Source organism: Azolla caroliniana, unplaced genomic scaffold, assembly GCF_043228905.1.
Source record: "Azolla caroliniana isolate FFs.n. ecotype wild unplaced genomic scaffold, voAzoCaro1.0.p SCAF_17, whole genome shotgun sequence".
Classification (NCBI taxonomy): Eukaryota; Viridiplantae; Streptophyta; class Polypodiopsida; order Salviniales; family Salviniaceae; genus Azolla; species Azolla caroliniana.
The window spans coordinates 411,391-427,886 of NW_028230452.1; the positions used below are offsets into that span (position 1 = coordinate 411,391).

The window sequence follows — 16,496 nt, forward strand, 5'->3', positions numbered from 1 at the left end:
TCAAAGGAATGAGTGGATGCTCCTGGAGGTGCATTAGTGAAGGAATGGTGTGATTAAGTGGTTATAAAATTTTGCGAAAGAAAGCTATTACTGTCAAGATGCAAGAATGCTTATTGGAGTTTACAGTGATGCAAAGTGCATGCATTAAGAAGTGATGTGATTGTTTGTTTTCTTTCATGGGAGTTAAAGGGGATTACGGTCTAACTTTTGTAGCAATGTCAGCAATAGGATAAAAGCATGGAAAGCTAACGTCAAAAGTATGGGAAAGAATATGATGCCTATGTCGTTGCTACTCTATAAGAATAATATTAATATCATATTGATAAAAGTATGGAAAGGAATAGGATTTCTAAAGTTCTTGTTACAGTACAACATGCCAACATGCCTGCTAAAAAAAGCACATGACAAAGGTAGAGCTGGGTTGTGCTCGAAATCAAATATAACATGAGAGCTTCCCTGCATTTAACCATATAAAGACAATCATTTGCATGCCAAAACTTCATTATATCTAATAAGAAATTATGGAGAAATCCTCCAGACTCAAAGATAAAAAAGTATAATGGAGTATGTTGACCTTAATCTATCTGTTTATATCTGTTTATACACATGTTTATAGACAAAGTGCACACGTTCGTACACCAGATACGCGTATGAGAAGAATGCCAACATCATAAGAAATAATATGAGATAATTATATACGTGTGAGGAGTTAGTAATGGAATACAGAGACTAATCATGATTTCTATGTTTCATCATATAAGGGCAGGGGGTAGAGAGGGTGGGAACTACCTTTTTTGTAGAATTTAATAATTTGATGCTAAAAATTAACTATTAACTTAAGGGAGAATTTTGAGCAGATAGGGCTTACAAAAGTTGAGGATTACACCGCCTTCACCAAAGTAAGAGAGATACCATTATACTATGCTAGCGAGATTTGGTGCTCCTCGCTTAAGCTATGGTCAACTATTCTCCTTCCAAATTCTCTACAGCAATAATGCAGATAGCAGAGGGATGTCTAATGCTGGAACTTCTAGTATCTTTGGAAAAAAGGTTACAGTTAATCCAACAAATTGAGATTGCATAGTTTAAAGTGATATTGTTATTATGGAATTGTTTGGAATGATATTTCTTGTGATTCGGGAGTTTTATTACAACAGAAGGGAGAATGGAAAGCAGCCATATTGGAGCTCGATTTCACAATGGGAACCTTGTTTTTACAAGACAAGGATAGGATCATAATGGTATGAGGGTATATTCAAATTCTGGGAATTTTTCAATCATGTGATGTTAAAAAATAAGGAAGAAATAAAGCAAGTCTAGGTAACATAAAAAATGATGGCCAAACTTAAACATGATATGTATTTGTGTGTACATATATTTTGTAATCTGGAAAGTATTTCTAACATGAATAACAATAATATTTGATGTTTCAAAATGATCCAAATTTATTTTCCTGAGCCAAACTTAGTGTTTCACTGGGGGAAGCTGCCATTAAATTACTTTTACATGGCAACCCTCTGTCCATGATACTTGAAGACAGTGTCAAAGATGATGGCCTCTACACATCTACTTACTAAGGAACTATTCATTCGAGATGGTTAGGGTGAAGTACGATTTAAGCGCTTTGTGGTCATGGCTCTTTGCCACTACATTGTTGGTCTGTGCTTTTTTCGTTCTCTATGAAGGAGAGATTCCGTGTCTTATGCGGCATCATCTTAGTTGTTGTTTAGGATATATGCCATACATTTACTTTCTAAATGAGAAATTAGAAATGCATGTAACCTTACATGTGTAATTGTTAAGTTACACATATATCTGCTGCCTGACATTTTGAAGATTGACCGTGATTTGTTATTTCAGTCAGAATCTTTTGAGGACTATAGAAAATACAAAGCTCTGGAAGGATGCTCAGATGACACGCTTGTATCTGTACGATTCAAGTAAAAATTGTGCTTCTCATGTTGAAGTTGTTCTATATAGCAAGAAAATATTTTCTTTAGGGTTTCCAGATCTCATTGAAACTTGAGGGAGCTGTCTTTATACCTTCATATATAACTTTTTGAAACGTTTTTCATGCAGTTCTGGCCAATGGGAGATTATGACCCAGAATGGCGTGGAAAAACAGGCACTTCAACATCTTCTACAGGTGATTTGATATTCTTCATGTGCTAGCTGTTAGGCATATGTTGGTGAAGGCTATACAACCAGATTTTCCTTTTTTTCGGGTATAATTCTGAATGTGCTGCTTATTAACCTAAGGTGAAACTGTCAAAAAATGTTCTGTGAGAAGCCTAGTTTTGGTGACTGTATTGTTTTTAGGCAGATTAAGGCTTTCATGGTCACGCATGCTATCTCTTTCTAGGATTTGAATGGTTTTCAACTGTCTGAATATGAATAAAAAACATTTACAATAAGTTGGTTACAATTGAGTTTTTCTGTGCTACTGTTTGTTTTGCAGTGCATTATTCATGATATGAGCGCACAAGATGCTGCTGAGTTAGGAATGACAAGGGGTCTAGTTGGCATGGTAAAGTTTTCACTGTTTTTATTGCATATGTTGAAATGATTGTGTACATTTCCTTTCTCTTTGAATATTAACACTCAGTTTCAGAATGCATACATTAGGACAAAGATATCTTGAAGCATGGACTCGTCTATAGGCGGGCAAAAACTGCGTACAAGAAAGATGAGCGTTTTCTTGTTGCTGTTGCAGGAAAGCTACTACTATTCAAGGTCTCCGTTTTCTCACGAAACCTTAATTTCTTTCTTTCTTTTGACTAGCACTACCATGAGAAAATGTATTGTTTCCAAGCAGGGCATGGATATAGTTGGTAAACATGTGCGTTCCGTAACATCACTTTTTGGGGCTAGTACTCATGTAAGTTCTCAGTGAATTTTTATTCCTCTGATGTTTTTCAGACATTGTAACACTGTGCTATAGAATTTAAAAAGATGTATTGCTTTTTGAATTTTCCTTTTACCATGGCCTACATTCAATATATTAGTCGGGAATGAGTACAAATGTACTTATCTGTGGTTGATGGAAAAGAAGAGGATAGATAGGCAAGGGATTCTTTTCTCGCCATGACCAAATCAATACAAAGATTATGCTTCGTTTTTGTCATGCAGTACTCGAAAAATGAACTCACTGAGAGACACAAATGGATATAATAATTTCGGGGGCAAAATAGTGGGGAAGATCTTTCATGATGCACAAACACCATTCCAGGGTAGCCCCTCCTATCCACCTGTATAGATCAAAATTGTTTCAGCTCTACACTGTTCAACATAGAAATAGTTGTAGATGTCTAGATACAATAGATAGATTAAGTCACATCTGTGGTATAGCAGAACCATTTGTGTAGTCGTGTAATGCATTGGCCACATTATTTAGCTGCATGTGGGGAAATATCATCCTATATAGGCTTAATTAGTATAGGAATATCCTCATCAATGATGTAACATGTCACATGATCCACCTGAATTTCATGTGATAGATTCCAGCAATTACAAGGAATGCTTGCTTGGCATCTTGTAAGCTCGCATGCATATAATAGAATTCTCTTGCAAATACTCTTTAAACCATTGCGACTTCTAGGGCTCATTCTATGGTAAGCTTCATGTATGGATAATAGAGCACATTTCAATGGAAAGAGATCCTCTCTTGCCATAGTTTAAATGTATGTAAAGCCTTTGAGAAGCACCCTAATGATATTCATAAGGATATGTAGCAAAGGATTTTACTTTCAATATGGTGTATGAATCAACAACAAGATGAATTGTGTTTCAAGTAGACAAAGGGCAGAACTATTTCAGTGAAGCAAGGATGCCTTTTCTACAGTTCACTGCCTTTGCCATTTTCATGTGTATTTGACTAGAAAAATTGGAGCACTAGTAGGACACATGAGAACATGTCGCAGTCTGGAATCCTAGGAAGTAAACTACAGAAAGGGAACTAAATACCCCATGTGGTTTTCTCCCTTGTCCTTTGCTTGAGGGTGATTGTTGTGGTTAAGCACGTGCAATATTAATTAATCACTTGTTATGCCTATCTTGTTTTTCGTTGGAAATAAACACTTTTTTATGAATGTTGGGAACATAGAGATATAGATGTTTAGAATCATCCCAAAATGAATGCTAGGATTGACCACAATGGATCTAGTAGAATGCACCGTATGCTATTATATCTTTACATTATATCCCCCTTACTTTCGTGGGGTTGCAAACTATTGGAAATTTTAATTGAGGGACAAGTTAAATTCTAGGAGGCAGCCATGCACCCAAAAATTGTTCTGATTTAGGTTAACCTTCTATATGCATCAAAGAATTAGGATGCAAACGTTGTGCAAACAGTTGGCAAACTATAGAAAATGCGTTAGTTAATAATTAGGATGATCAACCCCATTACTTGTAACATATCATCAAAATATAAGTGCAATCATGTGTGTTGCGATGGGGGTAGCTCTGGTGGTTACATAGACAGTATATCCTCTGTGACTGGTATGAAATGGATATTGGAACATCGAAGATAGAGATGGTCATGGTTGGGAACGATTCTCTTTCAAAGAGGTAGTGCAGCGAAGAAAAGTCACTCATTGTTGGAATTGGTATGTAATCGGGAACATTGAGAATGATTTGAATCACCTGGCATGGATAAATACCGTATTTTCATTGCAGTCAGTTTTTGGTCAATCCAAATACTGGGAAATTTTCAAACAAAAATTTCCACTTTCATTGTAAGGAGAGATTTCGATCATTTTCTGAGATAGATTATTCTATGATCAAAGATGTTGGGGCAGTTTATCCATGGCTTATCTATCTGTGTGTAATAGAAGTCATTACACTGAAGCTGTATTTATTTCGTTGAGTTTTGCAGTTGATTTATGGGCAGCTTGAGTTTGAAGTGATTGTACCCGATTCAAAGTCTTTACTTTTAATTGCACCCTCAGCAGTAAGAAGCAGAAATCGATTTTCTATGCGAAACACATTTAGACTATCACAGATGCTATTAAGAGAGAATTGAGTTTTTGCAAATTTACTGTTGGTAACTGGTCCCAGGAGGAGCTGACTGATTGGATTGGTATTATAGAGAAAGCCACTTCATTTGCTAACAAAGAAGTGAGAGCGGACGTTGAAAAATCTCCTTCTTTTGCTAACAAAGATAGAAGAGCGAATGCAGATAAATCTGTGAGCAAAGATGTACGAGCAAATGCAGAGAAATCCTCTTCATTTGCCAACAAAGACGTGAGGGCAAATGGAAAACAGCCTGCATTTAGGGATGACGAGGATGCAAGGTACAAAGTGGGAAGAGTAAATATGGAGCCTTATGTTGGAGATAACAGGAAAAGTGTGAGGTACAGTGTTGGTAATAACGATCGTGTATATCAACAGAGAGAGTTTCAAAGTGAGGATAGTAGAGGTCAATTAAATCTGAATCCAAATCCAAATCATGGAAGGGGTAGGTATCCAATCAAGCCGTCCACAGCTGAATCCGAACAAGATTACGTGGAACATAATGGAATAAGACAGAACATGAGAGACCCTCCTCGTCAAGGTAACAATCAGATCAAGGATCCAGTCAAAGATCGAGATTATGAGGAAAGAGAGTATCATAATCAGCAAAGAAGTAGAGACACAAGAAATGATGCATATAAAGGTGGAGGAATGAGGGAGAATGAAATCAATGCTAGAAGGGTTTCAGATTTACAACGAGAACAAATAGCTAACTTTTCGAATCCGAGCAATGACTACCAACGGTTCCCAGGAGAGTCTAGTCAAGCTCAAAGGAAGGTGAATAACAAACAAAGAAGCATAGAAAACATTGAGAGGTTTGAGGTTCGGATCCCGGTTGTGAATCAGGAGGGTCAACGCACGCTGGCTAGGGCCGAAAACCCAAATACCGATAAAGGGAAAAATGGATGTGTAGATCAGGCTCGAAGCCAAGGAGAGATAGCTCCCAAACAACAGATTGATCACAGGAAGATGTTTGCATATTACATGAACTTGTATCGGAGAGGATTGCGAAGTTCATCTACACAAACCGATCGTTGACTGCATTACTCTCATGAAAATGTCCCTAAAACTCTTTGGATACTTACTAGCAATACCCCCAAGCTTCCAAACAATTACCAATGTTGTAGTAAATGTTTTGAATACTCAGATACCAGTAAGTTTTTGAAGCCTTGGGATTATGTGTGGTAAACACCCAAAGGTACATGTTTTCTGTGTTTTCCCCTTATTTGTGTTTTGTGTTTTTGAGAAATCCCACATCTGTGTTTTGTGTGTGTATGTTGCTCGACGTAATGTGTGCTCCCATTTGATTATATATTGTTTGCTCCCCTCTTATGTTATAAAGTCGTTATGCTTTTTTGAGTGAGTGAGTGTGTGTGATAGCTTTCTGGTCATATTTAGATAAACTAATTCAAGAGATATATTTGATGTACTAGGATACAATTGATCTTTGTTTGGTGTGATGTCTTTTTCCAACATAGAATTTCATTAGGCTAGGAGTGATGTACTAGGATACAATTGATCTTTGTTTGGTGTGATGTCTTTTTCCAACATAGAATTTCATTAGGCTAGGAGTGAATTGATCCTTGATATTGTAAATGACTCAAGATGATAACAATCCTCCTCAAATCAACTACTTTATAGGCCTAAAAATATACTTAGGTGGTTTGTATGGAAAACTTCTCTCACGCAAAGAACTTGTTTGAGACAAGTGAGACCACGATGGGAGGTGGAACTAAGTCAATAAGTGTTCTAGTTTGTTGCCATGCAATCTTTTAACTAAATTGGGTGATGATCACTTAATTCTACAACATCAGATTGTTTGGAATGTCTTGTGATTACATAGTTGCGAGAAGATGAGCCATGCAATGACGAACCAATAATGTATAAACAAATTGACATTGTGAGCATTGCACGTGCATAGGAATCAGGATGAGCATTTGATTCATTCAAAGTCTACTCAACAAATTTAAAACTACAAATATATGTCCTTATGAAGCAATTCCTTTTCAATGCCTATTATGTTGTGGTTTATTTTGAAATTCCAACTCTTGATGGGTTGGCATAAATCTTATTGAAATTTGAGCTCCTAAAATTAATGATTTATTGTTTTCACTTTAAATTTTAAAATCTCTCAAGTGTTGTCATTATCTAAGAGTACTTAAATTCTGGAAAAGTTGATATGGCATAAGTGCTCTTACAATTGCAAAGCTATTGATCAAAAGTGAATTCAACTTTCAGATACGCTCAAATTGTTTCAAAATTTCTGGTAGAAGATCGATCTAAATAGTACCCACCTATGAATGTCAATGCAAATTGTGCTTATCAAGACCAAGACCTTAGTAAGATAGTCACGAAAAGCTAATAAATAGACATCATAAGCTTAGGTCGTTTGAAGATATTATTCTATGATTAATTCAACACTGATATTTTAGAGAGTGACTCATTAGATTTTGCCCAGTCAAAACTCAAAATGTAGATGCTCATAACAGCATGGGAGGGAGTGGTTCAAACTTCAAGTCGATGACAACAAGTTTGTCTCGGGGTAAGAACGATATGTGTATTGTGTCAAGGTAGGAACTTAAATCGAGTGTCAAGGTAAGACCAATTAGAGAGTCTTGTTTTGGGGTATGAATAGAAGACAATGTCTCGAGGTGAGAAACAAATGAAGATGAGCTGAAGACTGAGCAAGAGTATTAGAGATTATTTCTAATGTAAGCATAAGACAAGGACATAAATGATAGATAGTAAATCCCAATCCACCCGATCACCCACGAGTGTAGTTGTAATGAGATGAGCATAGTTAGACCTCATATTTAAAGCCAGACCTAAGGTCCCAAGGCAAGTTCACACTTGGAGCTTTATGGGTTGTCTCAATTCCTCGTATTAAAAGTAATCCTCCCCCCTTTTTTTACACTCTCGATTCACCTTCACACTTTTATCCTCGTGTGTAGAAGAATAGTATGGTACAAACTAGCACGAGATAACTTATGGCGATGCTCATAACAAAAAGGGAAGAGACGGAATGCCCGGGTGGCCGACCGCCCGCCAAGATGGGGAGTGGCCAAGGCCGAGACGATGCTCCCATCCCATCCTCATCCCATCCCATCCCATCCCATCCCATCCCATCCCATGTGTGTGTTGTGTTGAGGGAGGCGCCTGTTCACACGAGAGAGAGAGAGGGGCTGTGTGTGTGTGTTTGCGTGGGATACACGCCCCCCCATCTTTTCATCTTCATCTTCTTCTTCTTCATCTTCATCTTCTTCTTCCTGATTCCTGCGCCTTTCCGCTTCGCTCGCGCCACGAACACTGTTCATCCTTCTCCTTCTCCTTCTTCTTTGCAACCATCAACAACAACCACACCAAACAGACGGTAAGATCCGCGCTTTCTTCTTCTTCTTCTTCTTCTTCTTCTTCTAATTTCTATTCTCCTCCTTTCCTCTCAACGACATCATTCCTTCGTCATTAATAATTTTCGTCCCTGCCTTTATATCTGCGTTTCGCGTCAAGTCGCCTCCTAACATTATCCGTATCCCCTCTTCTCTTTCTTTGCTATTTTGTTCTTTTTCCGTTGAAGTTTGTCTCAGGACTCCCGTTCTTAGATTATTCCTTATTCTCTTCTCTGTTTTTGAATGTATTTCCCCCTATGTCTCCTGTCAAGATTTTCTCGCGATTCATTAATTGTTAGTCTTCGGGCAGAACGGATTATGAAGTTAGTCTTTGTTTTCCAGAGATAATATTTGCATCCTTCTTTCTCCCCCCCCTTCTCTTTCAGCAGATTTCCGCCAATTGTTTTGGACATACGTTTTTTTATCTACACCCGTCATTTGAAACAGAACAAAAATGTATTTGAAGTTTTCCCTGCTATTTCTTCAAAAAAGGAAGAAATCCACCAGTCTTATTGATGTTCGAATTGAAAAAAATCAACGTCTGTGATTCATGTTGTCCCAATTTATCACATTATGCAGGCTTTTGATTTCTTATATACTCCGATCTGGCTTTAAATTCCTCTTCATTTATTAAGGATAAGTTTCTTGATCTGCCATGATATTTTTCATCCTTTTACGGAAGGACTTCCCATCTTCAGAATCGGATTTTGGTTTTTAAGGTTGCAGTGAACCCAGCACGTCATTGCTAGCATTTGCCTATTTTGTCCTGATCCCATCTTACATTTTCTAGATTTAATTGCAAACAATTGAGATTGTTATGACTTATTATGTCTATTTGTTTTCGCAGTGAGATGGCGAAGAGTTCCTTCAAACTTGAACATGACTTAGGTGATGAGAATGCAATATTTTTATGTGTGTGTGCGCGCGCGCGTGTGTATCTCAGAAAGAGTTTTAGTTCATGTTCAATTTCTTTTATTTTAAACAGAGAAAAGGAAGGCCGAAGCTGCGAGAATTCGTGAGAAGTATTCTGATAGGATCCCTGTAAGTATTGTCTTAACCTTTCAATGGCTAGATTGAATTCAATGTTTATGAGATATGTCTGAAGTATACATTTTCTACTAGATTCCTGAAAGTGTGCGGAATTTCATCATTCCTGACATGATTAAGTAATAAACAATGTAAAATATCTGAAACACTGTTAGGTTTGCAGCTGTCTTATAATCAAAGAAAGTTGTATAATTTTGTCTTGTATCTTTATCTAATTAGATTTACAAGTTGTGGAAAGTTGTTTCAACTTTTCTGAAATCTTGGGTTATCGGCAAAAAGATAAAAGTGACATTCTGATCCAAGAGTCAGAATCTTGTACAATCATGGAAAGTTGGATCCGTACATTTATAAACCGATATTGTAAATAATATTTTCCAATTTCCCAATTTCCCAATTACTGAGTAGATTTATGGCTCTTATGTGATCATTAAAGGCTATTTTATTTCTCTTGAAATTTTGGCTTTGGCAAGAATATAAAAAGAACTTGTGGTCCATGTTCAGAATTCTGTACAGTTATAGAAAGTTAAACTCATGCTTTTGTGATGTCTTCGTTTCCTAACAAGAAAATAAATATATGGCACTGTAACCCATATAGAATCATTCTAAAATGTGCTGCTAATAATGTATGCCTGAATAGAGGGGATTCTAGAATACCCCATGTTTTTCCTTATTTCCCCAAATCCTCCTGGTTTTCCCGAGTGTCCTTTCTCAATCCTTGAACTGACCATAGAATCACTCATTTCGCACATGATTACTCTTTTAGGGTTGATTAAGGGCATTTTGGAAATAATGAAAATTCAGCAGCATTTGGGGAGAGAAATGAATCTTTTGCTTCAAAATGTTTGTGTGAGGCACATGGTCATGAAATTAAAGTTATATTTCCATCACTTCTAACTCATCTAATGTGATGACTTGTCTTTGATTGATGTTGGAGGATTGTGTGAGGCACATGGTCATGAAACTAAAGTTATATTTCCATCACTTCTAACTTATCTAATGTGATGACTTGTCTTTGATTGATGTTGGAGGATTGTGTGAGGCACATGGTCATGAAATTAAAGCTATATTTCCATCACTTCTAGCTTATCTAATGTGATGACTTGTTTTTTATTGACGTTGAAGGTCATCGTTGAGAAAGCTGAAAGAAGTGACATTCCAGACATTGACAAAAAGAAGTATATATATATATATTTCCTTCTGTTCTATGAATGTGTGTTGACAGTTACCATGAACAAACCATTCACAAAACATTTTTGCTACCTTCTATTTTGTGAATGTGTTTTCTAGGTACCTTGTTCCTGCTGATCTGACTGTGGGACAATTTGTTTATGTAATCCGAAAGAGGATCAAATTAAATGCTGAGAAAGCTATCTTTATATTTGTTGACAATGTTCTACCACCAACAGGTACATATAATCACTTCAATTACCTTTGCACCTCACTGTATGATTCATTGATCGCAATGTATAATTATAGCACAGGGTACGTCATCGTTTGACTATAGTGCATAATACATTACTGGCAATATTTATAATCACTTCAATTACCTTTGCATCTCACTGCATGATTCATTTATCGCACTGTATCATTATAGTGTAGGATACGTGATTGTTTGACTATAGTGCATAATACATTACTGGCAATATTTTTATGGCTAATAATCTTTTTCTGCACTTCTAAATGCAGCGGCAATAATGTCAGCTATTTACGAGGAACATAAAGACGAAGATGGATTTCTTTATGTAACCTACAGTGGAGAGAATACATTTGGAATGTCATAATGTTGTCATGTAAATATATAGTAGCTCAAATGATCAAAAACTTTCTTTTAGGTTCTCCCCCATGTCACAGAAAAGTGCCACATCTCAGAAGCATCCTTGCAGTGATGTGAGCAAGCTCTTATAAGACCACGTAAAAAATTGAATCTCATCTAATGTATAAACATCCGAAACATTTCATTGTTGTAAAAAAGATTATTTGAAGTTGGACAAACAAGTTCAACGATAACATGTTTACCTTTATATCCATATCAGCTTTTTCACGTTTATTTATTATCTTGACTATGCTTTTTATATGCTACCATTGCACAAACTATCTCTGTTGCGTTTATATTTGTTGTGTTTTGCTTACAACAAACGAGTTATAGCTATCATTTGGTTTGACTGTACAGTCGGTTTGGTATAAGGGTTTGACTGCTACGACCAAAACATAATATTCTTTGATGTTTCATTCTTTTTTATAGTCTTTATTGTTCTCCATGATGTTTTCTTGCCTTTATGTTATGTTATCTTCTGATACTATTCTCATGTAATTTGATTATTTTAGCGTTGTAATAAGAACCCTGACTTCAAAGATATGTGGACACTATCAATTCACTCAGGTGACTTTGGAAGTTATTTTACTTGAAGATTGGGCGATGTGACATGTTGGAATTGTAACTTCGACATTGGTTTAACCTTTTATATTTCAGCATGGACATGTCAACATGCAAGGTAGAAAATTATTGCTCTAGTATCATTTGAATAAGGATTTGTAAATGCTCGTCTATATATGGAGGGTATGTGTTAAAAGAGCTTCAATGGCAGAGATATTACACAACATGATATCATGCATATGCCATAGATCCAACTGAAACATATGAAATGCAAGCAACAAACCGGTACTTCAATTACTTGAATCTCTCCAAAATATAAGAAGATAATTGGATATTATGTCAGGTTTTCAAATTACTTCAAAACATAAAATTGAATTATTAAAAAAAAGCTTAATAATTTACAGAAGATACTCATAAGTTGCATTACAAGATAAACATGGTCATATAGTGTGGTTGGTATGTTTTTGGTCTACAACCATTAACCGCTGAAGGAGAAGTATGTGCTCTATCTTTAGACTTGAAGGTAAACAATCATACCTCAGAAGCCATGTAGAAATTATGGTTTAATTAGCATGGTAAATAAAGTAACCATATGAAATTCAACAGTAAATGAAGCCTTTATAATCTCATCGGGAAGGTGAATGGTGCGTTTCCATTTTGGAACATGGTAGACACTATATGATGAACGATGGTGAACAATGCCTAAAAAAGGCAAAGCCAGCAGAAACTCTGATGGAGGCCCCTAATTAAGCTTGAATTCTATTCTCCCCTGATGTTTACAGATTGCTGTCTCTAGCATAAATATTTGACATCAAGACATATGCAACAGCTTTCATGGGCTCTAGATTGATTGCATGATGAAATGCACGTTTTCCTAGGTCCAAGTTATCATGCAAACGACATGCACCCAGTAAACACAACCAAATCATTAGATTGGGTTCTTTTGGCATATGCTTCACTATATCAGTAACCCTCTTGAAATCTCCAGCACGCCCAAACAAATCTAAAAGAATTGCGTAGTGTGTCAAAGTTGGACATATCCCAGATTCACTACTCAAGCAATGAAAATACTCAATTCCGCCCATCACGAGTCCAGCGCGACTACAAGCTGACAAAACTGAAGTTAATGTTACTTTATTGGGCTTCAAACCCGTGAGACATAGATTCTCAAGCATAAATAGAGTCAATAGAGAGTTTCCAACTCTGGCATAACCAGCTATGCATGAGGTCCACATGCTTAATTGAGGAGACGGTATTAGATCAAAGATTGCATGTGCATCACTCATGCTTGCAAAAGATCCATAAGCATGGATTAGAGAGGTTAACATGGAAAGAGCTGAATCATATCCCCCACATACAGCATAGCAATGAAGTTGCAAACATGTGTCAAGCTGACCCATTTCACTAACCGCTTGCAACATGTAGAGAACAGTAATATAGCTCACCCTTGCAAGCTTCTCCACCATATGACTATACAATTGCAGAGCTTTGTCTCTTTGGCCATTTGAAATATATAGTGAGAGGGCTATATCGTATAAATCAACGTCAGGAGCTGGAATTGAAACCAGCATGCTCTCAGCCTCCTCTATGCATCCACACTTGCTATACGCCCTCACAAAGGTTGTTGCCACAGGAGTACAAGAGGTGTATCCTTTCTTGTCGGCATCTGCATATAATGCATTCACAATTTCTTTCGAGATATCTTTTACAGTCATTTCCTTCACTAGATATTCCTCTTCTGACATGTCTATGAGAGAGATACATGCTTGGAGTGCTGCTATGAATGTTAGCTCGTTTGGACTTACATTTCTCTCTTGCATTTGTTGGTACAACATCAAAGCATTGGTCCCTTCACATATATCTACATAGGCAGAGATTAAAGCAGTCCAAGCAACAATAGTGTGTTGCGATAATCCACAGAAAACTTTCTCAGCTTCTTCAATCGCATTACACTTTCCATAGACACTCACAAGTGTGTTACAAATATGGACGTTCGATGCATGGCCCTTCCTCCAAGCATCTACATGCAATGCATAGACAATATCTAAAGGGCTTATTTGGGCTGATACTTCCTCGAACATACCGTCTTCTCCTTTCTCCACAAGATTACTACACGCTTGAAGAGAGATGATGAACGTAGAGCAATTTGGATTTACCCCCTCTCCTTGCATCTGTCTATACAATTTTAAAGCCATGGCTCCCTGACCATGGCAGATGTATACTGAAAGCATGGCATTCCAACATGCAATGTCGCGTTCAGTTAGTGACATAAATACATTTTCAGCCTCTAAAAGAATCCCAAATTTACTATACATGACCAAAAGAGCTGTACTAACAAACATATCTGATGCGCATCCTTTCTTGCATATATCTACATGTAATTGTTGTCCAATTTCTAAACCTATCTCTTTCACTAAGTGACCATTTGCCATAACACCCTCATCTGCATCTGCAAGGATAGAACAAGCTTGAAGAGCGAACACTGTAGTGTGCATCTCTGGAGCTAAAACTTCTAAATGAAGTCTATTGTAAAACTGTAAAGCTCGGATAGCATCATTCTGTTGCACATATGCAGATAGCAGTGCATTCCATGACACAATGTGAGGCTGTGATAATATGCCAAATACATTCTCTGCTTCAGTGATGGCACCACATTTAGCATACATAATGACTAGCGTGTTATAAACAAGAGCATTTAAGGTCCCAAATATCCTATAAGCATCCACATGAAATCCTCTTCCAATTTCCAGACACACAGATTTTGTTATGCTTCTGTTCACCTCAAAGTTTTCTAGATCCATGCATTTTCTTAAGCTTCCATCCGCATCCGGGTTTCCTAGATGCATAGATTTTCTTAAGCTTCCATCCACATCAAGGTTTTCTCGACTTATAGATTTTGTTAATTTTCCACCTATATCAGTGCTTTGTAAACACAAGGAATTCATTAAGTTTCCATCCATATTCGTGGCTTCTAAACACATCGAACTCGTTACGCACCCATCCTCATTGATGTTTTCTAGATCCATACATTCTCTCAAATTTTTATCGATATCAATAGTGTCTGCAATTTTACCACATACTTGAAAACTAACTGTGAATGTGGTGAGATTAGGGATTATATTTTCTTTATGCATTTGTCTATAGGATAGTAAGGCTTTCTCTCCGTCACCCACTTCGAGAAATGCTGAAATAATGGCTGTCCACGACACAACATCACGATGTCTCATTGAAGAAAATAAATCTTTTGCAGGTGAAACCATCCCAAACTTTCCATACATGCTAACGAGAGTATTCCCAACAAAATGGTCGCATTCAAATCCTCTGGATTTAAGATCACAATGAAATTTCTTGCCCATTTCTATATCTCTGACAAGCGCACATGATTTCAAGAGACTAACATAAGTGTAATTGTTAGGCTGAATATCGTCTCGTTGCATACATTCATACATTTGTAGTGCTTTTTCTCCTTGTCCTGAATCAGCATATGCAGAGATAAGTGCAGTCCATGAAAAAACAGTTCTTCGAGATAATTTCCAAAACAAGAAGAGAGAATCTTCCATAGCTCCACATTTTGCTAAACTCACTACTAAATAGTCTGAAAGCAAGCTCGTAAGAGAAATGCCTCTTATGGTAAGGACAGACAACAGAGTTAATGTGTGATGCAACGATTTGATCTCATTACAAGATTTGAGAATAGATAGAAAAAACGATGAAGAGTGTGCGTGATTGTCCACAGCACGTAACTCCATATCCAACTTTCTGAATGGAGCACTATCTTTTTCGTTTTCTTTTCCTTTTTCCTGCCGGGTTGTTGTCGTTTCTGACGAGAATGGAGCTCGCCATCGCCCAGCAGAGATTCTCCTCCATCTAGCGACGATGAGAGAAGCATCATTCTGCATACAACATACAAAAGTTTGATAATTCCGAGTCCTTAAAGTAAGAAGTCAGCAGCAAAGAGGGACGGAAGACAAGATTTCCTGAACATTCAAGAGAAGGTCCCACTACTTCCAGCAAATCGGGTAGCCTTTCGAGAAATATATATATATATGGAAGTCGGGAGGAGGGCGAAGTCTGACAACTATATGAGACGAGTCTCCATTACAAATATGGGTGAATTCAAGTTCATCCATCATCCATGGATTCTGAAACAAACGACAAATAAAAAGCTCTCCATCCACAGGTTTCCTAAAGATCGATGATGATGATAATCATCTCCATGTGCAAGATATGGCTTTAAAGTTTGCAATGATAATTGGCCGTGGTTTTGCAGGCACAAATAAAGAGTGCATGTATGGGATAGGGATGGTGAGGAGCCATGGTATCATCATTTTTCACTCGCTGTTCAAAACCACAATTAGAAAACAAAAACAAAAACAAAAACGCTCTAGGTTTTCTTCAAATCCATGATCACGGCCTTAATGCATGTGACAGAATGATTTTGGAGATGGTTTACAGGTATGAAGTGCATAATTAGTATGTATGGGTTAAGATGCTACAAGGACTCAATTGTATCCAAGGTTTCCTAGTGTGATGGTGTCTCTAGATGTCCTCGTATGGGTCAAACATGGCAGGCAGTGATCCCCATTATTTGGGGATGGCAGGGTCCATGTCCCATGTATCCTGGTATCCAGGTCTCTACTGTCATAAGCTTCCCTTTGTGCACTCTGCGGTGACTC

General features: G+C 37.2%; 3 protein-coding genes across 4 annotated transcripts; 2 read left to right on the forward strand and 1 right to left on the reverse strand.

The window, feature by feature from the left end:
- The first annotated feature begins 613 nt into the window (after window positions 1-613).
- Window positions 614-6,186, forward strand: LOC147852602 (uncharacterized). 2 transcript variants are annotated; one of them, XM_087333594.1, is made up of 9 exons: window positions 614-1,050; window positions 1,158-1,241; window positions 1,861-1,940; window positions 2,080-2,146; window positions 2,459-2,527; window positions 2,626-2,733; window positions 2,816-2,878; window positions 4,877-4,951; window positions 5,059-6,186. In XM_087333594.1, the coding sequence occupies exons 1-9, from the start codon at window positions 922-924 to the stop codon at window positions 6,049-6,051; spliced, it is 1,668 nt and encodes a 555-aa protein (XP_087189720.1). In that variant the 5' UTR covers window positions 614-921; the 3' UTR covers window positions 6,052-6,186. The 2 variants fall into 2 exon arrangements, with proteins under 2 accessions (XP_087189720.1, XP_087189721.1); XM_087333595.1 differs by lacking the exon at window positions 1,861-1,940 and having other exon boundaries at window positions 1,009-1,050.
- Window positions 6,187-8,312: 2,126 nt separating this feature from the next.
- On the forward strand, window positions 8,313-11,493 carry LOC147852603 (autophagy-related protein 8C-like). Its single transcript, XM_087332826.1, has 6 exons — window positions 8,313-8,383; window positions 9,247-9,287; window positions 9,385-9,440; window positions 10,569-10,621; window positions 10,734-10,852; window positions 11,133-11,493. Exons 2-6 carry the CDS (start codon window positions 9,251-9,253, stop codon window positions 11,225-11,227), a joined length of 360 nt encoding a protein of 119 aa, XP_087188952.1. The 5' UTR covers window positions 8,313-8,383; window positions 9,247-9,250; the 3' UTR covers window positions 11,228-11,493.
- Window positions 11,494-12,395: 902 nt separating this feature from the next.
- Window positions 12,396-15,842, reverse strand: LOC147852604 (putative pentatricopeptide repeat-containing protein At3g01580). Its single transcript, XM_087332825.1, has one exon. The coding sequence runs from the start codon at window positions 15,717-15,719 to the stop codon at window positions 12,597-12,599; it is 3,123 nt and encodes a 1,040-aa protein (XP_087188951.1). The 5' UTR covers window positions 15,720-15,842; the 3' UTR covers window positions 12,396-12,596.
- Between the last annotated feature and the right edge of the window lie 654 nt (window positions 15,843-16,496).